At 42.4% G+C, this 21,285-nt stretch overlaps 3 protein-coding genes across 12 annotated transcripts in view; all 3 read left to right on the top strand.

Moving 5' to 3' along the window:
• Window positions 1–4,171: 4,171 nt before the first annotated feature.
• Window positions 4,172–10,798, top strand: LOC118390192 (FH2 domain-containing protein 1-like). Of its 2 annotated transcripts, none has more exons than XM_035780506.2 (12): window positions 4,172–4,614; window positions 5,430–5,896; window positions 6,092–6,153; window positions 6,264–6,366; window positions 6,480–6,565; window positions 6,752–6,852; window positions 6,990–7,060; window positions 7,222–7,329; window positions 7,426–7,496; window positions 7,771–7,888; window positions 8,243–8,407; window positions 8,590–10,798. In XM_035780506.2, the coding sequence occupies exons 1-12, from the start codon at window positions 4,512–4,514 to the stop codon at window positions 10,279–10,281; spliced, it is 3,147 nt and encodes a 1,048-aa protein (XP_035636399.1). In that variant the 5' UTR covers window positions 4,172–4,511; the 3' UTR covers window positions 10,282–10,798. The 2 variants fall into 2 exon arrangements, with proteins under 2 accessions (XP_035636399.1, XP_035636401.1); XM_035780508.2 differs by having other exon boundaries at window positions 4,607–4,752.
• Window positions 10,799–10,957: 159 nt separating this feature from the next.
• LOC118390191 (rho-related GTP-binding protein RhoG-like) lies at window positions 10,958–15,616 on the top strand. 5 transcript variants are annotated; one of them, XM_035780499.2, is made up of 2 exons: window positions 10,958–11,108; window positions 11,801–15,616. In XM_035780499.2, the coding sequence occupies exons 1-2, from the start codon at window positions 11,012–11,014 to the stop codon at window positions 12,406–12,408; spliced, it is 705 nt and encodes a 234-aa protein (XP_035636392.1). In that variant the 5' UTR covers window positions 10,958–11,011; the 3' UTR covers window positions 12,409–15,616. The 5 variants fall into 5 exon arrangements, with proteins under 5 accessions (XP_035636392.1, XP_035636394.1, XP_035636396.1 ...); XM_035780501.2 differs by having other exon boundaries at window positions 11,020–11,187; XM_035780503.2 differs by lacking the exon at window positions 10,958–11,108 and adding an exon at window positions 11,280–11,435.
• A 2,195-nt stretch (window positions 15,617–17,811) lies between these two features.
• The window catches only part of LOC118390190 (transcription initiation factor TFIID subunit 1-like), a 56,114-nt gene continuing 52,640 nt past the window's right edge, over window positions 17,812–21,285 (top strand). For 3 of the 5 annotated variants that reach the window (XM_052457082.1, XM_052457080.1, XM_052457077.1), the window contains exons 1-2: window positions 17,814–18,148; window positions 18,367–18,481. In XM_052457082.1, the coding sequence (XP_052313042.1) occupies window positions 18,368–18,481 (114 nt within the window). In that variant the 5' untranslated portion in view covers window positions 17,814–18,148; window position 18,367. Of the gene's footprint in view, window positions 18,149–18,366; window positions 18,482–21,285 lie in introns of all 5 variants that reach the window. The other 2 variants (XM_052457081.1, XM_052457079.1) reach the window with 2 other exon arrangements.

Here is a 21,285-nt window from a genome sequence, read left to right as displayed (position 1 = left end):
CTGATGTCTTGAGATGTTGCTTCAATATATCCACATAATTTTAATTCCTCATGATGCCATCTATTTTGTGAAGTGTAGCAGTCCCTCCTGCAGCAAAGCACCCCCACAACATGATGCTGTCACCCCCGTGCTTGGTTGGGATGGTGTTCTTCGGCTTGCAAACCTCCCCCTTTTTCCTCCAAACATAATGATGGTTATTATGGCCAAATAGTTCTATTTTTGTTTCATCAGACCAGAGGACATTTCTCCAAAAAGTACGATCTTTGCAAACCATAGTCTGGCTTTTTTATGGCGGTTTTGGAGCAGTGGCTTCTTCCTTGCTGAGCGGCCTTTCAGGTTATGTCGATATAGGACTTGTTTTACAGTGGATGTAGATACTTTTGTACCTGTTTTCTCCAGCATCTTCACAAGGTCCTTTGCTGTTGTTTTGGGATTTAATTGCACTTTTCGCACTAAAGTACGTTCATCTCTAGGAGACAGAACGTGTCTCCTTCCTGAGCGGTATGATTGCTGCATGGTCCCATGGTGTTTATACTTGTGTACTATTGTTTGTACAGATGAACGTGGTACCTTCAGGCGTTTGGAAATTGCTCCCAAGGATGAACCAGACTGAAAACCAGATTGAATAACAAGTTTTAATGACTCCAACCTAAGTGTATGTAAACGTCTGACTTCAACTGTATATGGTTTACCCATGTTGATTTGTTTTCAAATTCTTTGTGGGTCTGTGTGATCTGTGGGAAATATGTGTCTCTAATATGGTCATACCTTTGGTAGTAGGTTAGGAAGTGCAGTTCAGTTTCCACCTCATTTTGTGGGCGTGGGCACATAGCCTTTCTTCTCTCATGAGCCAGGTCTGCCTATACTGTAGCAAGGCTATGCTGACTGAGTCTGTTTATAGTCAAGGATGTTCTACTGTGCATTCTCTGTTTAGGGACAGAAAGCATTCCAGTTTGCTCAGTTTTTTTGGTTGATTCTTTCCAGTGTGTTAAATAGTTATATATTTTTTCTCATATTTTGGTTGGATCTAATTGTGTTGCTTTCCTGGAGCCCTGTGGGGTCTGTTTGTGTTTGTGAACAAAGCCTGAGAACCAGCTGGCTGAGGGGAATCTTCTCTAGGTTAATCTCTCTGTAGGTGAGGGCTTTGTGGTGGAATGTGTGGGCATCGCTTCCTTTTAAGTGGTTGTAGAATTTAACAACTATTTTATGGATTTTGATCATTAGTGGGTATAGTCCTAATTCTGCCCTGCATACATTGTTTGGGGTTTTGCATTGTACATGAAAGATATTTTTGAAGAATTCTGCAATGCGTGTCTCAATTGGGTGTTTATCCCCTTCTGTGAATTATTGGTTGGTGAGTGGACCCCAGACCCACAACCATAGAGAGCAATCGGTTCTATAACTGATTTATCCTAATTGGGATGTTGAGTTTTATGTTCCTTTTGGTGGCACAGAAAGCCCTTCTCGCCTTGTCTCTTAGATTGTTCACAGCCTTGTGGAAGTTACCTGTGGTCTCTCTCTCTCTCTCTCTCTCTCTCTCTCTCTCTCTCTCTCTCTCTCTCTCTCTCTCTCTCTCTCTCTCTCTCTCTCTCTCTCTCTCTCTCTCTCTCTCTCTCTCTCTCTCTCTCTCTCTCTCTCTCTCTCTCTCTAGCTTCTCAGACCAAACAGTCTCTGCTTAAGGAATCCTTCCCAATTTGTCCTACTCTTCATCCAATCAAATAATCTATGTCAGGTTTGTTTCAGCAGTTGGGTCATCCACTGGTCTTTCCCTGGCTATGTGACTTTTGGAGAGCAACATTAGGTTTTGAGTTTTAATACTTCATACCACTATTTGGGATTTTGATAGGGTTATCTACAGCCAATCTTTGCTCCTGTGATTCTATCAAAACCTTATTGATACAGGAGATGCCACCTCCACCAAACCAAAACAACTGACATTCTTACCACCACAGTTCAATGTGTATCAAGTCTTTAATCTGATTACTGGGCAAGAGGTGTCTTTACCTATCACCTGAAAGGGTTAAGTTAAACTTTTTCTCAAGCATATCAGTATTGTCCTGCACTCCACAGATACTTGAAGGTCTTATTGTGTTTATAATAAACCAATAGCTGACAAATTTGCCTCAAATGATTTGGAGATAAACCTGGAAGGATAAGGTACTGCTTTGATTTGGTTGAATCCCGATCCGTCATGTAGTCTGTCTGAGTTCAACCTCAGTCATGAGTGATGCATTGTCACATGCATAACACATGACTTATCCTACAGAGAATGCTTTGGAGAAGGCAGGGAGCAAAGGCCAGGAGAGACTATCTATTTATCCCAGTCTCCTGTTTGTCTCTTGGTCATTGAGGACATGAGACATGAGAGAAGGTATTTGGGAAGAATTTGTTCTATATCTTTTATGGACTTTAAGTACTTTTAGAAACCAGTCTTGTCCCTGTACAAAACAAATGGGGCAATTAGTTCAGAGACCAATCCAGAAAGTACATCCTTTTATCAAGATGAAAGTGTCTCTGTACCGAATGTTTATATTATTTTGTGTATTTAATGTTTTCAAAAAAGCTCTCTTTCCTCATCTCTTTCCCTGCCATGATAAGTTACTGGGATGTTCCCAGGAACCTAAATAATAAGGGGTTACAGAGTATTGACTAATCAAAACTGTGCCATGTGGGCACGCCCCATTTGGGCACAATAAAACCCCTCCATCAGTCCCCCTTCATAACACAGCGTAGATCCCAGATCTCAGCAGGCTCTGGGTTATAAAGTCATGTCTCCTGGAGATTGTTTAGCCCTGCCCTTGTTTCTATTATACAGCAGAGGCATTTCCTTGAATTCTGTGCCAGGAGTGCTAATGCCTAAGTATTTGAATTAAGAGGGTTGCTTCCTGAGCTGGTTTATTCTGGCTATGTGAAAGGAGGGGGTCTGAGGTATGGAAGGAGATTTCAATCATGGAGCTTTCTTATTTTGCTTTTGTAAATATCTGGCTAGAAGGAAGTCAGGGAGTGGGAAGCTGTGTATTTTGTCTAGAACACTTTCACAGTGAGAAATCAGTCCAGTACATAGATTTCAAACATGACGTCCACAGAGTCATTTTCTTGTCCAGTCCAGCCTGGCCTTCATTTCAGCGTCCACAGACATCCGGTCCAGACGTGATTCGGTACTGTCCGGACCGGCCTTGTTTTGGCCAAAACATAGACGTCTATATTTGGTTCAGATTTGGTCCGGACGGGCCTTCATTTGGTCCCCCAAAAAACGGCTATGATTGGTTCAGATTTGGTCCAAGTTTGGACAGCACAGTACAGTGGAGCACAGCATAGTACAGTACAGTTAAGTATAGTAAAGACAAGTAGAGTATAGTTCAATACAGTAGAGTAGGGTACAGTACAATGCTCTGTATTGTACTGTACTGTACCCTACTGTACTCTATAGTACTTTACTTGCCTAGCAAGTGTTCATTTTTAAAATTACATTTTGGTCATTTAGCAGATGCTGTTATCCAGAGCAAATGACAGTCAGTGCTAAACCACATCAAATCAAATCACATGTTATTTGTCACATTACAGTGAAATGCTTACTTACAAGCCCTTAACCAACAATGCAGTTTCAAGAAAAATAAGTGTTAGGTAATAAATAGATTAGTAAAAAATAACAAATAGTCAAAGAGCAGCAGTAAAATAAAGTAGTGATGCTATATACAACGGTACAGAGTCAATGTGCACAGGTTAGTCGAGGTAATTGAGGCAATATGTACATGTAGGTAGAGTCACATGTATCACAGTCAAAGCAAGAAAAACGTGTCTGTAATTGTTACTGAGAATGTTATTATAGTTGAAGTGTTCTATTGTTTTTTTCTGTTGAACATGATCACTGCCAGTTTAAAGCTTTTGGAAAAGCTAACATAATGGCATGTGACAGATGGGAGTAATCATAAATGTTACACACTGCAATCTTCAGTTGGCTCCATTTTCCATTTTTGGAAGGTGATATAATGTTTTCTTCCTTGAAACGCAGATACAAGTGAATTCATTTACGGTTGAAATTCGGCCATAGAAACAATGACCAAAAAATATGTATTTTCAACGCTTTAAAATACTTTATCAGACTCTGGAAAAGATGTCAATTGTAATTTTGCTCACTGGGCTGTCATGCAAGCTATCCGAGGGCAGCTCCATTTCAATGGTCTACTACACAGTATCAGGCCACTTGAAGGAATCCACTGCTCATTGCCTCATAACATTTATAATAACAGGTGCTTAATATCGGAAATACCATTAATATTATGAGCAATGTATTTGTGAGTTATAAGATATACTGCCCAGTGCCTATCCATATCCGATTCCTTCTCCTTTGGCGACTGCACAGGCAAGAATATATTTACGTTAAAGTGTTTTACTGCTGCTCGGGTGATTGATTTAAACTTTGAGAGGTTCAAGATAGTGCAATTGTCAGAAGTTGATTTGGTTTAGAAGATAAGAAGAACTCCAAGCTCAGCGGTGTGTCATACTCAGTGATGGGAAGGGATAGCCTCATTTACGTCAGTGCGTCTGGTTCTGGCGCTTGGACAGTCCGAAAATGTTCAAGCTTTCCTGGAGCAACACGGCATATCTGCGCACGTATGTGAATGTAAATATGTTTACGATGGAGATATGTATTATTGGTCTAGAAACGAGCACTTCTAAAAGTAGTACACATCAAAGTAAATAGTGGAATGACATCGCTGGAGGCAACACTGAACGGCAGCCTCAAAAAATGTAAATTGAATTGCTATATTACAAATTAGGCTATATATTCAATAATGTCGGTTAATGAAATGTAAACTGATATCAGGTGCTTAGAGATATAGTGACAATGTATTTGTTATGGTGAGTGTTATGAGAATATATTAGCATGACATTCATTTTTAGCATGATAGACTATTTTATTCTTGCGATATAATTCGTGACAACCAGTCTGAAAAGTTTCCATTTGCAATGTTATTCTAATAGTAGGCTAATATGTAGCCCAACCGGCCGGCAGATTGCACTATTATTAATTTCAGTCGTTTGTCATCGCTTCATCTGCCGGCCGTTTGTGCTAGCTAATATGCTTGGGCTCATAAACGTGTTATTTGAGAATGCTCTTATGGCGAGAGTTGCTTGCAAGAGGAAAATGTTGAAAAATGGGACTTATGTTTCTTACAATGAAATTCATCCTGCAAAGTGTGTCACTGACAAATGTAGTAATTTCAAGGAGATATTTAAGCTTTTATATGTTTATTGTCTCTACATTTTACAGATGATTGAGTAGCTAGTTTGACATTTGTATTGTTGTAATTATGGCATAGTATACCATTATTATTCTATGTAACTCCTCTCTCCATTTTATAGACAGTTGGGCTGGCAACAACAACATCTCCACTAACTACATTCTTGTTCTAACTTCCATACAGATCTCTGGCCCTTCAATGAAGCTCCACTGCCTAACTCTTGTGACCCTAGAATAGAAGTGACCTACATGGATCACCTGTCTGAGCTGACATCACTCTCTCCCCCCACATCCATGTCCTCTCCACCTCCTCCAAACATGTCTCACACACCACACCCAACCATGTCTCCCCCACCTCCCCCTGCCATCTCCCCACCACCCCCACCTCCTCCACTTCCCGGTGGCCTCCAGAACAGTCGGGATGTCCTGCAACGGTCCAAGTTACGCAACCTGAACTGGGACCTCATTCCGAAGGAGAAGGTAGAGGGCCGTCAGAGTGTCTGGAACAGTCCAGATGAGTTCCACTTCGACCTGAGCTCGTTGGACGAGCTGTTTGGACAACAGAAGAGGTCTCGGCCCCCCAAAAAAGATGGCAGTTTACGGCATGGTCTCAGACCTATTGGCTCCCCTCTACGCAATGCACCTGAAAAGGTCAGTGGACTGGTTTTCATATGTAAATGCACAGTTTTAGGCATAATGTCTATTAGTCTTAATTGTAATGAAAAGTGCATTCCAGGTTGATGCTATTACCATACTGTGGGTTGTTTCCTTAGAGAATGATTGGGGTGTGGCTATATGCTGATTGTTGTTCTGACTGGTATTTTCTGTTTCTGTCTAACCCTGTAGGTATCACTTCTGGACGGGAAGCGCAGTATGAATGTGGGAATTTTCCTCCGGCAGTTCAAGAGGTGGGAGAGATATTTTAAGCCCACTTGAATCAGGTTTTCATAATAATGTCACTATCAGACAAATGTTTAATGTCATCCGTGGCAACTCATTATAACTCATGTCTTCACAGTGCAGTCAGGGAGATAGTGGAGGACATCAGGCAGGGGAATGGGCAGCACTATGGGAGTGAGATGCTCAGTGAACTGTGCAAAATGCTGCCTGAGACTGAGGAGGTACTGTGGAGTTCGGTCTGTCTCTCCATATCATCTGGCTCTATTTAGTGGTCTTTATATCTTCATTGTTTTTCCCTCCTACAGTGTACTAACTCATGTGTCCTGTTCTGTAGGAGAGGCGTCTGAGGGCATACCGGGGAGAGCGTAGCCATCTTGAAGACCCTGACCTCTTCATGCTCCTACTAGTGGAGGTGCCCAGGTGATTAAACATATTGTTGGTGTTTAGTCATCACCCTTCTCCTACCAAAAGACAATGTTATCGAATCCTCCTTATCTAATTTCTCTTCTTGTCTTTTGCATCCCCTCAACTTGTCGCCATTTTCTCTCATTTAATCTGTTTAAAATGTGGGTTTTCCTATACTCTCCTGTTATTTTTCTTGGTCAGTTATCGCTTGCGTCTGGATGCCATGATCCTGCAGCAGGAGTTTGACCCAGCCTTATCTTCTCTGTGTGTGTCAGCACGCTGCTTGGTGTCTGCAGCCACAGGTGAGAAAACAGCAGAGTGATTGAAATGTGTTTTTCCCAGATCCCTGAAATTTTTTTGTGAGATTTCTTCGACTTTTATGTTGATTTATCTTATTGACATACTATAAATTACTATCCCTTCTATCTCTCTTTCTTAGAGCTTTTGAGCTGCCCAGAGTTGCACTCCATCCTACGGCTGGTCCTGAGGGCAGGAAATTACATGAATGCCGTGAGTCGCAGTCACCTGGCACCTAGACAGCCAGTGCAGCCAGACAGGCTGATTGGTTGATTTATTGACAACCAATATTCTACATTTTTTCCAAATGTGTTGAGTGCATGAGTATGAATAAGTTATCTGATCTCGTCGCACCTTCTGACCTTCAACAACAGGGAGGTTACGCAGGCAATGCTGCTGGGTTCCGCATCGCCTCTCTGCTCAAGCTAGCTGACACCAAAGCCAACAAACCAGGCATGAACCTGCTGCATTATGTGGCCATGGTAAAAGTCTGATCAATATTTCACAAATGGATGTAAAATACTTTTTCCAACACTCCTACTACTACTAAATAATACAATATGTCTGTCCTCTCTCAGGAAGCCGTTAGGAAAGACCCAACCCTGCTGTCATTTCCCCTCAAGTTGAGCCATGTGGGTCTCGCCTCCCGGTCAGTGACACACTTAGGATGTTATGAGTGCTTCATGACAAGTTGCTGACATAGTTCTCACATGCTTGAAAAAGAAAAGAAGCACCATTATATACAATTTTGTTTTTGCATGTTTTGGGGGTTTTCCCAAGTACTCAATGATGTTGATTGATTAGTTTGTTGATTGATTGAGTCATTCATCCATTCATTCATTAATTCAGTCCATTGTTAATAACAATGTTAGGTCCCTTTAAATCAGACTAATCTCACCTTACTGTTCTCTTTCACCCATCAGACTGTCTGTGGATGTGGTGCAAGGGGATCTGTCTCAGCTGTGCAGCAGACTAACTGGACTAGAGAGGAGAATTCAGACGGAACCTGTTCTCCAACAGCAAATCAAATACTTCCTCCAGGTAAGTGCTTCCTGTAAAATACGTGTCTGTGGGTTTTTGCTCCTCCCTTGTACTTGATTGATGAATTAAGGTCACTAATTAGTAAATAACTCCCCTCACCTGGTTGTCTAGGTCGTAATTAAAAGGATAAACCAAAAACATGCAGACACTAGGCCCTGCATGGAATGAGTTTGACACTCCTGCTATAAAATAATTAATAATATGTCAAAATAAGACCACAAGACTGCCCCTTAAATGTTTCATAAAGGACCTTACCATTGCAAGTCATTTGAAAGTACATTTATGGTAATTTGGACTAACAATCATAAGTTGTGAAAGGTGGTTTGCAAGACTTTTGTTGTGGTCTGTTGTCAGAGCGCTGAGGGGAGGCTGGAGGAGGCGGAGGTGGAGGTGGAGGCTCTACTGCAGGCCCAACAGGACCTGTTGGACTTCTTCTGTGAGGATGATGTCACGTTCAAGCTGGAGGAGGCCTGCAGCATCTTTTACTCCTTCAACATTCGCTTTCAGAAAGCTGTAGAGGTCAGCACCTAAGCAGCATCTGTTGGTGTTCAACCATGTTTTCATTTCTCCCATTGATATGAATGAATATTTGTTTGCTACAATAATGTGTGCTGGTTGGCAAGACCTCCATTGATGCACTTTTATTTGCCCTAAATGATTCTGTTCATTTTAATTTGATAACTCTTGTCATTTTGTTTCAGGAGAATGCAAAGAGGGAGCTTCAGGAACAGAAGCGAGCAGAGAGAGAGAGGCTGGAGAGGGACCGGGATGGGACGGTGAGACGTCGCTCCATAGCCACCTGTTCAGCCCTGGAGGTGGGACTCAGGGACACCCAGCAAGAAGACCTGGAGAGCACTCTGGAGAGGAGCCTCTACCACACCTGGCAGAGCCGCCACAATGTGCGAAGCCCAGACAGCCGACTACGTGCCATGAGCCCAACCTTACACAACTTACTGGAGAACATCAATGATGATGATACTACAGAATCATGTGACACACCACCACCAACCCTTGCTCACTCACCACCCCCACCCAAGACAAAGCATCAGCAGACTGTGTCTGCTCCCCCCTCTAACCCCACAAACAGTATGTCAGCCAAGCCTGCCAAGGAGACCACCCCTCCAGTGGACAGCCCACAGTCACCTCTGGAGAGTGCCGATCTGCTGAAGCATGTAGCATCCAAAGTGGTGAACCAGCAGTGCAGTCTACAAGAAATGTCTGACCCAGAGAAACAGCATGACACAGCCTCTGCCCAACCCACCACCAAGGGACAGTCACAGAAGCCTGGGGAATGGGAGCGTCTGTATTCATGCATGGGAGACACAGTAGTGTGTCACACTCTTGTGACTGGCCTATGCTCCTATAAGAACCTGAGAGGTTCACAGCCCTGGGAGGAGCCCACGGAAGGATCCCACTGCTTCTTACGGTTGAGGGACAAGCAGGTCAGAGCGGCATCACCCCAGGTCTACAAAGCGGCAGCACCCCAGGTCCACAAAGCGGCAGCAGCCCAGGTCCACAAAGCGGCAGCAGCCCAGGTCCACAAAGAGGCAGCACCCCAGGTCCAGGGGGACAACGTGCAGAACAAAAAGGTGCGCACACCAGCTTCTGGGCTGCAGAGAACTATACCCAGGAGTAGGGCTTCCACACCCTCCACAAGCCCCACTTCCACCCTTTCCTCTACTGCCTCTGCCATCCCCACTCCCACAGCCTCGGCCATTCCCAAAATGCAAGGCAGGTCAGAGGCAGCCTCCACATGGTCCTCACGTCTCCCTCTCAGGAACTCAGTGCGTTCCCCAACTCCAATCACCTCCAGAGATCATTCTGAGGTTAGACCGGAAGGGATTGTTAGGGGAAAAATGCAATCTTTGAATGAGCAGACCAAAAAAAAGCATCCTCTTCGTCGACTACTAGAAAAAGCCAAACCAAATGAGGAGAGAGAGAAGATAAAGAAGGAAAGAGAGCTGGAGAGTGAAAGAGAGAGGGAGAGGGAGGGAGTGAGAAATGAGAGGGAAAGTGAGAAGGAGAAGAAAAGAGTGAAAGAGAGGGAGAAGGTCAAGGAGAAAGAGAAGGAGAGGAAGATGGCGAAAGAGAAGGTGCAGATGAAAACTAAGCTAAAGGGGAAAGAGAAGGAAGTCAAAGTGGAGCCAGTGATGGAGTCAGCTCTGTGTGTGTCCAAGCAGTTGCCCCTGCACCCTGACTTTCATACCTCTCTGCCTCGCCGTGCCCTTCAGGCCTCGGTGACCACCAGTGCCAAGGTCATACGCTGTGCCCTCATGGCCGCTGCGGCTGTGAATAAGGACAGGAGCAGCCAATCTGCAGTCTCAAAAACCACAGTTATAAAGCTGCCTGGCCCCAGGTCAAAGCTCCCAATTCCACTATCCATGTGGAAGTGAGTCTGCCCACACCCACCTAGACATACATAAAAACCCTCAGATCTGATATGGAGAGATGCCAATAGGGAATCAAGAATAGTACCTTTATTTTTGATATCACACCTCATTGGCTTTAGCTAGGTAATCAGGCATCTTTTTAGAAATGACTTTGTACTGAAAGTGTGATAAATATTATAAGGTAGGTAATAAAATAACTCAATAACGTGGAATAACGAAAGTAGGCAAAGGAAATGAAAAATAAGGTATGGATATGGTGGTATACAGGAAGTTGTACTTAGGGTTATTCAACAAGATACTTGAATATGGAGTGATAGAGAGGGAATGGGCGAAGAGGGGATAAACAGAGAAGGATCTGGTCAGGAATAAGACCCACTTTGATGAGTATTGAAGTTCTCCATATTTCAATTTAGAGATGGAGTGGTGGGGTGCTTGGAGTTGACTGCATCATTAAAGATGCATTGCGAGTGTATTTACATTTCTGTGTCCCAACTGTACACAAAACAATAAAAACAGTGATCTTTCAGTTGTGTTTAAATTGTGTGGCTTTTGTTAAATAAGTGTGACCAATTCACTTCTCCACTACTATATTGTAGCAGCTAGCGACTACAACAACCAGAATAAAATACTGTTTGGGTAAGAATCCCCGGATGAAATACCTGCTACAACAAAAGGAGGGTTCCCCCATTATTATTTTTTGTGAACAAATGTGCAATGCACTTTCCAAACTTAGATGCAGCAATACGAAGAGTCGAGTCTGCCGGGAAACCACACGAAGAAGAAGAAGGAGGAGGAGGATGATGAGGATGAGGGCGCGAGTCAAAGAAGCGGTGGGGCAATTTATCAAGATAACCTGACTTTCAGCTCAGTTAGCCAATGGGACATTTCAACATCCCTTTTAAATACACTGTGAGTTATATTCTTCATTGAACCTGGTTAAAGATTATTTCCCAAAAGTTATGTGTTCTCGGCCAATTTTACAAAGGAAATTGGCGTTCGCGTGTAGCGGTGGTTAGCGTGCACTAACGCCAGCTAAAGTTCACAGCTAGCTACGGAAACACAAGCGCGTGCTAAGTTGCTAACTAGCTAGCTGGCTCAAGGTTCTATCGACGTTTTTCCTGGCGGATAGCTAACTAAATCCCTGGGCTGTACTGTCTGTACATAACCGTTTTATTTTCATTCAATAATACTAGTATGTTTGTGTACTTAGTTAGCTATGTAACTAACGTTAGTGCAACCTTTGTAGTTAACGAGAAAGAGTTCGCTAACTTGTTTGTTAACAAGCAAAAGAAGCTAACTGATGTTTTGCTATCAGTTTGTGTAATGTATTTAACTGTCTTATTTCTAATGTTCTCGTTTTGACTTTGTATTGGTAAGCCCCGTCTGCCTCTTTCCATTGAGGACCACATAAGAAAACTAGGTGTTGCAAAAACATGTGTTCTCCTCTAAAATCAATGACTACTCATTTATGATCAGTATTTTATGCTCATGTGGCTCTCTCTCATATTGCCCCTTGTTTCAGGAACCCTAGTGGCCAGTGTGGATGAAGGAAGCATGCAGACCATAAAGTGTGTGGTGGTGGGCGATGGTGCCGTGGGTAAGACTTGCCTTCTAATCTCCTACACAACAAACGCCTTCCCGGAGGAGTACATCCCCACTGTGTTCGACAACTACAGTGCCCAGATAAGTGTGGACGGCCGCGCCATCAGCCTCAACCTGTGGGACACGGCTGGCCAGGAGGAGTACGACCGCCTGCGCACCCTCTCCTACCCCCAGACCAATGTCTTCATCATCTGTTTCTCCATCGGCAGCCCCTCCTCTCATGCCAACGTACGACACAAGTGGCACCCAGAGGTATCCCACCACTGTCCTGGAGTTCCAGTGCTGCTGGTGGGCACCAAGAAGGATCTGCGTGGAGATGTGGAGGCGGTGAAGAAGTTGAAGGAGCACGGCCTGGCCCCCACCAACCAACAGCAGGGTAATGCCTTAGCCAAGCAGATTGGCGCCGTCAAATACCTGGAGTGCTCAGCTCTGATGCAGGACGGTGTGAGGGAGGTGTTTGAAGAGGCCGTGCGAGCTGTGCTCTACCCCGTAACCAAGAAAAATGGCAAGAAGTGTGTTGTGTTATAACTATGTGCCTAGACTGTAGGGGGACTGGGGGAAGAGACTTAACGATTGGCACTGCCATTTTGGCTCCCAATATGCCTTCCACGTTCTAACCCTCGCCACTTGTTAGCATTGCCTGGCTTCAATATTAATTGGTTGTTTGTCAAGAGGTCCTCTCCACTAAGATGTGGCTTTAATTGATGCCAACAGCCTTCCTATGGATTTTTTTGTATCTCTGAATTCAAAACTACAGTGACGATGCTGAGGGATTTCAATGGTGCCTTCTCAGCAACTTGCTGCCTTGTCCTCACTGGCTGTATGTTTAAGAAGATTACAATTGATTTGATACCTTTGCTTTTCTCCTTCATCAGGCCAGTCTTGTAATGTGTTGATCTTTTTCTGTGAACTTTGCTCTTGTTTTCATCTGATGTGATTTACAGGAATGTTGTGTCAATCAGTAGCCACTGTTAAACATTATGTTCTTTCCTCTGTGCCATTATAGTAATAGTTGTAGTGTGGATTGTCAATAAGATAGTTTGCCTTTAACGTGGTTCATAAGCCAGGGTCACAGGATATATGCCGAACTAGCCTTGCTGGTATGAGACAAGCATGGGTGTATGTATGACACTGTCACCCTGAACACATGCACACTTTGATTAGAACAGTCTGTCTCCTATTGCTCTGTTACACTCTCTTACTCTGTAAAACCATGAGCTTTCCATTCTGCTTTGTCAAAACAAAGTCCTGATTGTGTCAGAGTGAATACAGATTTGGGTAGCTGCTAAGTAAACAGATGCCCTAAAGATTGTTATTTTTGTATTGCTGGTGGGAAAAGTCAGGAAGCAATAATTTGAGTGTTTAGTGATTAACACCCCCCTCCCCCCCAAAAAAAGTCTAACTCTGTCAGCTGACCTGCTTATGGTTAGTCTTTATTTTTTGTCTGAAGGCAAACAAACTACAAGTAAACTACATTCTATGTTCTATTGTAACTCATTGAAATTGGTGCTGAATAATGCTACACATTAGGATGTCATAAAAGTTGTTTAGTGTTACTGGCCTCATTGAGGAATGCGTGTTGAAGGTACCACATATCAGCAGTAATGTTGCTTATTTCTGGCTAACTGTTAACTTATCTAAGTGTAATGGCAAGTATGTATGGCTAATACTGCAACAGGAGCTGCAATCCTAACAGTTACTTGTGCTGCATGAACATGCTTGTTGGAGAGTGGAAGGCATAGGCCTACATTTTTACCCAAACTACTCTAGCAGGATTTTTTTCATTGTCTGGTGGTATTATTGGTATGAATATTTATGTCATTTGCCTCGTCCCTTTGTGATGTCATATGGGATCTGTAATGAGTTGATGTGCAGCTTCTGTAATTAAGAGCCACAGGGTCAGCTGGTTTTTCCCCATCAGACCAAATTCAATTTAGTGGTGTGAAGTATTGCATTTTAGGTATAATTCATAGAAATTTGCTGACTGGACAATACATGTGGTGGAAACCTGCAGAGTCTAGCACTTGAGAACTGAAGTTGCGCTTCCTCTGTGTGGAAGTCTTTGCCTTCTCAAACAGATGGAATTAATTCTACCCCAACACTGACTGATAACAGATTGGTTCTGGTGGAATGTAATAGTTTTTTAAAACCAGAAACCTGCTATGAAATGTACATCTAATTGCCAAAATAAAGGAAACACTTGAGTAAATGAGGAATAAAAGTATATTTAAAGCAGGTTCTGCCACACAGGTGTGATTCCTGAGTTTATTAAGCAATAAACATCCCATCATGCTTAAGGCCATATGTAAAAATGCCCAGTTGCCTGTTATTTTGGCAACCATGGCTAGAAGAGATCCGTTACTTTGAAAGAGGGGTCTCAAATGAGCATGGGGGTTTAAAGGATGTGTGTGTGTGTCAGTCACCAGATCACAACCCAATTGAACACATGGGAGATACTGGAGCGGTGCCTGAGACCGCATTTTCCATCAACGAAACACCAAATTATGGAATTTCTCATGTAAGAATGGTGTCCAATAGATTTCCAGACACTTGTATAATCTATGCCATGCTGTTCTGGTGGTACATTGTGTCCCAACGCCCTATTTAGACATTTTATGTTGGTGTTTCCTTTATGTTGGCAGAGACCTGTATAACAGGTTATAATGGTTCAATTAAGTATTTTTAAGTAGGCCTACATATTCCCTTATTACTTTGGTGCTCAATTCCATTCTGTACTACAGACTAAAGAGGCTTGGTTGTGGTATTTATGATCCAAGAGAGACATTTTGGTATTCATTTTATATTCCATTTAATTCCAGATACAAGTGTCATGGTCTTTACCTTTATGTGTAAAGACTCAACTTTATATATTTTTGATTCAATTATTTTTTACAATAAGTCAATGTGTGTACTGCACAATAAATATTTCAGATAAACGATTACCTTACGTTGTGTAGTTACCTTTACAAAGAATCACATGCATTACCTTTACAAATAATTACTTTGATAAGATGTTTACCCATTTTCTTTTAATTATATAAGCTTACTAATAAAAGGCTATGTAAAAGAATGTGCAACCAATTTCTTCAATCTATTAATGCGGTGTCAGAGCAGTTGCATCAAGGAAACGTCACCTGGTAATAAAACATAGAAGAAAAAAAAAACTTGTCCTCCTATACTTACAAATCACTGACAGGCTCGGTCGGTCCTGTATGGTACAGTGAACCCAAACCATAGATTTGGCATGACCTAGACTTGCCCTTCTGCATACAGCCATCGTTTGAATCGGTTGCTGTTGGTCTATCAGTGTACAGATTTACTTAATGAAAAGGCACATTCTAGCATTAGGTAGTGCCAAAAACTCAAGTTTTACCTTCTTTAAAAAAAATCTCTACCTGAAAGGAATGCCTTGGCATTGAAGTGCCTGAAAGGAGTGTGTGGTTGTTGACTCAAGTACTGTGGAACTTGATTTGTGAGTTGTAATTTGAACTGCAACCAAACCCACTTGCATTACTAAATAAATGCAAAAGTTTACATTTGTGTGTATTTCATCTTTGTTCTGTATATAGTGCCTTCAGAAAGTATTCACACCCCTCAACTTTTTCCACAGTTTGTTTTGTTACAGCCTGATTTTTTTTAAATTGCCACTGGTCTACCTACACACAATACCCCATAATGTCAAAGTGGAATTATGTTTTATGAAATTTGTAAAAAATAAATAAATGAAAAGGTGAAATGTCTTGTGTCAATAAGTATTCTACACCTTTGTTATGGCAAGCCTAAATTAGTTCAGGAGTCAAGATTTACTTAAGTTGCAAAATAAGTTGCACAGACTCACTCTGTGTGCAATAGTATTGTTGAACATTATTTTTGAATGACTACCTCATCTCTGTACCCCACACATACAATTTTCTCTACAATCCCTCAGTCGAGCGGTGAATATCAAACACAGATTCAACTACAAAGACCAGGGAGGTTTTCCAATGCCTCGCAAAGAAGGACACCTATTGGTAGATTTTTTTACATTTTTAAAACAGACATTGAATATCCCTTTAGAGCATGGTGAAGTTATTAATTACACTTTGATTGTGTTTCAACAAACCCCAGTCACTACAAAGATACAGGCGTACTTCCTAACTCAGTTGCCGGAGAGGGAGGAAACCAGTCGGGGATTTCACCATTGGGCCAATGGTGACTTTAAAATAGTTACAGAGTTTAATGGCTGTGATAGGAGAAAACTGAGGATGGATAAACAACATTGTAGTTAATCCACAATACTAACCTAAATGACAGAGTGAAAAGAATAAAGCCTGTACATAATAATATTCCAAAACATGCATCCTGTTTGCAACAAGGCACTAAAGTAATACTGCAAAAAATATGGCAAAGCAATTCACTTTTTGTCGTGAATACAACGTGTTATTTTTGGGACAAATCCAATCCAACACATTACTGAGTACCACTCTCCATATTTCCAAGCATAGTGGTGGCTACATCATGTTATGGGTATGCAATGTAATAATAATAATTTAATAATTTTTCAGGATATAAAATACATAGAATGGAGCTAAGCACAGGCCAAATCCTAATCCTTCAGTCTGATTTCCACCAGACACGGAGACGAATTCACCTTTCAGCAGGACAATAGCCTAAAACACAAGGCCAAATCTAGAGTTGTTTACCAAGAAGACAATGAATGTAACTTCGTTACAGTTTTGACTTAAATCTACTTGAAAATATATGGCAAGACCTGAAAATGTCTATCTAGCAATGATCAACAACCATTTTGACAGAGCTTGAAGAATTTTGAAAAGGAAAATGGGCAAATGTTGCACAATCCAGGTGTGGAAACCTATTAGAGATTTACTAAGAAAGACTCACAGCTGTAATCACTGCCAAAGGTGCTTCTACAAAGTATTGACTCAGGGGTGTGAATACTTAAGTAAATTAGATATTTCTGTATTAAATTGTCAATACATTTGGAAAAAATCCTACAAAAATGTTTTCAGTTTCTCATTATGGGGTATTGTGTGGAGCTGGGTGAGAAAACAATCTATTTAATACATTATGAATTCTGGCTGTAACACAACAAAATGTAAAATAAGTCAAGGGGTATGAATACTTTCTGAAGGCACTGTATTTGAGGCACTACTGAATGATGAAAACCTCACCTCCGCAGATAAAATGATTAAATATGTGAATATAAACATTTTCTATGAACAGGAGGAGCATTCAGCACCTCTATTGACAGAGCCAGCAAGGGGAAGTAACCAGATTTTTCTTTTTAAATAACACTTTCAAGATAGTCTGTGACATTTTCAATATATTCTGTGATTTTGTTTTACAGTTTGCTCAAAGCCCACAACAAAAGACAGAGTAGATGCAGTGCATTCTCATTGAACAATCTTACATCCTACCTTGCTGTTACACCACTGTAATGCTGGTAGCCTAGTGGTGTTGGGCCAGTTACCAAAAGGTTGAATTCCCTGTGAGAAGTATGAGAAAGGTGAGAAATATGTCGATGTGCCCTTGAGCAAGGCATTTAACCCTAATTGCCCCTGTAAGTCACTCTGGATAAGAGTGTCTGCTAAATTACAAAAATGTACACAAACATCTCATTGTCACTTTGCTTGGTGAGATGGGCATGGCTGACTGGGCTCTGTCATAAAGGCAGAGACACCTCAAGCCAAGGATGTTTGCTCTCTTTCTCAGACCAGTGAGATTAGTTACTTCTTAAGGGGTAGGAGTCAGGTCAGGTCACATCAGGTAACAACAACACGAATCATGTTGTTTTGATCACGTGTGTCAGTGTGTTACTACACTATCTTCACAGTCAGTGGCTTGCATTGAACCGCCCTGTACAAAAATAATCAAATACGCTATCCTGTAGATGGCGACACATCACGCGCTAAAGGAAAACAACTGCCGGGGGGCAATCCTTCATGGGGCGGAAATGAATTATGCGCACGCGCATTGAACAATCTCACCAGTGTTGGTTGGTGTTGTCTGCATGGACTACACTTGAAAATAAATTAAACCATTACATTTTCTTTCGAAATAACGGTCCTGTGAATTACTTTAGACTACGTGCAAGCGTACTCACAATTTTACTCCGTGTGGATAATGGCGTAGTGAAAGGAGATCGCTTAGGGTGTTATGGCTAACGTTAGCTTGCTAAGCTAAACTTCGGTTAGGGTCCGAAGATATTATCAAGCTGGCCTCAACCCGAGGCCAACCGGCCTTCCTAACTGAGTAAAAGTAGCGCAAGGTAAGATTAAACCTTCAACAGACTTTTTTTTTCTTGCATGCAACTCCTGTCTGTCATTCCATCCCATTTGTTGTGATCATGCATGCATGAATGTCATTGACACCCCCTTTAACTGCTTTCCATTTCTCCTGACAAGTAAGGACTAAATAAACAATGTAAGAGAGAATCTACGAATCACACATTGATTTGACTAATTGATCAGTAAATGTTTCTCTCAGGATGTCGGACTCAGACAGTGATGAAGACCAAGACCGTCCCTTCTCTCTCACTGGCTTCCTCTTCGGGAACATCAATGAAGATGGTCAGCTGGAAGGAGACAGCGTGCTGGACACTGTGAGTGATTACTTTGTTACAAGAGGAAAACACTCTGCATAGAGTGCAAAAAAACACAACTGTTTTGAATGCATACATTAAAGCAGGAATGGGCAATATTCATGATGAGTTCACAAAAAGTCTGAACTCATCATGAAGGGCCGCATTGGCTGAGGGGTCTGCATAGCTACATCCGTACTCATATATGCAGTCAGAGCCGGCCCTAGCCTTTTGGGGACCCAGAGTAGGGATGTGATAGAAAAAAATGCTTAACTTCTAAACATACAGTGGGACAAAAAAGTATTTAGTCAGCCACCAATTGTGCAAGTTCTCCCACTTAAAAAGATGAGAGGCCTGTAATTCTCATCATAGGTACACTTCAACTATGACAGACAAAATGAGGGGAAAAAATCCAGAAAATCACATTGTAGGATTTTTTATGAATTTATTTGCAAATTATGGTGGAGAATTGAGTATTAGAGTATTGCCATACAGGACTTCACTGCTGTCGCTTGCCTTTCTCTGCCATTTTTCAGACTGTTAACAATGATGACATTTTATTGATTTTTATTTTTATTTCACCTTTATTTAACCAGGTAGGCTAGTTGAGAACAAGTTCTCATTTGCAACTGCGACCTGGCCAAGATAATGCATAGCAGTGTGAACAGACAACAACACAGAGTTACACATGGAGTAAACAATAAACAAGTCAATAACATAGTAGAAAAAAATTATCTATATACATTGTGTGCAAAAGGCATGAGGAGGTAGGCAATAAATAGGCCATAGGAGTGAATAATTACAATTTAACAGATTAACACTGGAGTGATAAACGATCAGATGAACATGTGCAGGTAGAGATACTGGTGTGCAAAAGAGCTGAAAAGTAAATAAAATAAAAACTATAGGGATGAGGTAGGTAAATTGGGTGGGCTATATACCGATGGACTATGTACAGCTGCAGCGATTGGTTAGCAGCTCAGATAGCAGATGTTTAAAGTTGGTGAGGGAGATAAAAGTCTCCAACTTCAGAGATTTTTGCAATTCAGAGAACTGGAAGGAAAGGCGGCCAAATTAGATTGTGGCTTTAGGGATGATCAGTGAGATACACCTGCTGGAGCGCGTGCTACGGGTGGGTGTTGCCATCGTGACCAGTGAACTGAGATAAGGCGGAGCTTTACCTAGCATAGACTTGTAGATTACCTGGAGCCAGTGGGTCTGGCGACGAACATGTAGCGAGGGCCAGCCGACTAGAGCATACAGGTCACAGTGGTGGGTGGTATAGGGTGCTTTAGTAACAAAACGGATGGCACTGTGATAAACTGCATCCAGTTTGCTGAGGAGAGTATTGGAAGCTATTTTGTAGATGACATCGCCGAAGTCGAGGATCAGTAGGATAGTCAGTTTTACTAGGGTAAGTTTTGAGGCGTGAGTGAAGGAGGCTTTGTTGCGAAATAGAAAGCTGACTCTAGATTTGATTTTGGATTGGAGATGTTTGATATGAGTCTGGAAGGAGAGTTTGCAGTCTAGCCAGACACCTAGGTACTTATAGATGTCCACATATTCTAGGTCGGACCCATCCGGGGTGGTGATGCTAGTCGGACGTGCGGGTGCAGGCAGCGAACGGTTGAAAAGGATGCATTTGGTTTTACTAGCGTTTAAGAGCAGTTGGAGGCCACGGAAGGAGTGTTGTATGGCATTGCATCTCATCTGGAGGTTAGATAGCACAGTGTCCAAGGAAGGGCAAGAAGTATACAGAATGGTGTTGTCTGCGTAGAGGTGGATCAGGGAATCGGCCGCAGCAGGAGCAACATCATTGATATATACAGAGAAAAGAGTCGGCCCGAGAATTGAACCCTGTGGTACCCCCATAGAGACTGCCAGAGGACCGGACAACATGCCCTCCGATTTGACACACTGAACTCTGTCTGCAAAGTAGTTGGTGAACCAGGCAAGGCAGTCATTAGAAAAACCGAGGCTACTGAGTCTGCCGATAAGAATATGGTGATTGACAGAGTCGAAAGCCTTGGCCAGGGTGATGAAGACGGCTGTAACAGGTCTGTAACAGTTTGGGTCCAGGGTGTCTCCCTGGAGGGAGGGGGGGGGGGCATAGCTATTGGCTGAGGTTGGAGTAGCCAGGAGGAAGGCATGGCCAGCCGTTGAGAAATGCTTGTTGAAGTTTTCAATTATCATGGATCTATTGGTGGTGACCGTGTTACCTAGCCTCAGTGCAGTGGGCAGCTGGGAGGAGGTGCTCTTGTTCTCCATGGACTTTACAGTGTCCCAGAACTTTTTGCAGTTAGAGCTACAGGATGCAAATTTCTGCTTGAAAAAGCTGGCCTTTGCTTTCCTGACTGACTGCGTGTATTGGTTCCTGACTTCCCTGAACAGTTGCATATCGCAGGGACTATTTGATGCTATTGCAGTCCGCCACAGGATGTTTTTGTGCTGGTCGAGGGCAGTCAGGTCTGGAGTGAACCAAGGGCTATATCTGGTCTTAGTTCTGCATTTTTTTGAATGGAGCATGCTTGTCTAAGATGGTGAGGAAGTTACTTTTAAAGAATGACCAGGCATCCTCAACTGACGGGATGAGGTCAATATCCTTCCAGGATACCCGGGCCAGGTCGATTAGAAAGGCCTGCTCGCAGAAGTGTTTTAGGGAGCGTTTGACAGTGATGAGGGGTGGTCGTTTGACCGCGGATACAGGCAATGAGGCAGTGATCGCTGAGATCCCGATTGAAGACAGCATAGGTGTATTTGGAGGGCAAGTTGGTCAGGATAATATCAATTAGGGTGCCCATGTTTACAGATTTAGGGTTGTACCT

The sequence above is a fragment of the Oncorhynchus keta genome, chromosome 11 (assembly GCF_023373465.1).
Source record: "Oncorhynchus keta strain PuntledgeMale-10-30-2019 chromosome 11, Oket_V2, whole genome shotgun sequence".
NCBI lineage: Eukaryota > Metazoa > Chordata > Actinopteri > Salmoniformes > Salmonidae > Oncorhynchus > Oncorhynchus keta.
Note: the sequence above shows the minus strand (reverse complement) of the source record. Positions and strands in the feature narration are given on the sequence as shown.

What these genes read in the sequence shown, in the direction of transcription:
- LOC118390192 (XM_035780506.2), top strand. Translation starts at nt 4,512, where the DNA reads ATGGGAAGGGATAGCCTCATTTACGTCAGTGCGTCTGGTTCTGGCGCT. An exon ending in TTCCTCCGGCAGTTCAAGAG is followed by an intron (nt 6,154 to 6,263) that starts GTGGGAGAGATA and finishes ATGTCTTCACAG; the next exon opens with TGCAGTCAGGGAGATAGTGG. An exon ending in TGCTGCATTATGTGGCCATG is followed by an intron (nt 7,330 to 7,425) that starts GTAAAAGTCTGA and finishes GTCCTCTCTCAG; the next exon opens with GAAGCCGTTAGGAAAGACCC.
- LOC118390191 (XM_035780499.2), top strand. Translation starts at nt 11,012, where the DNA reads ATGCAGCAATACGAAGAGTCGAGTCTGCCGGGAAACCACACGAAGAAG. An exon ending in GGGCGCGAGTCAAAGAAGCG is followed by an intron (nt 11,109 to 11,800) that starts GTGGGGCAATTT and finishes CCCTTGTTTCAG; the next exon opens with GAACCCTAGTGGCCAGTGTG.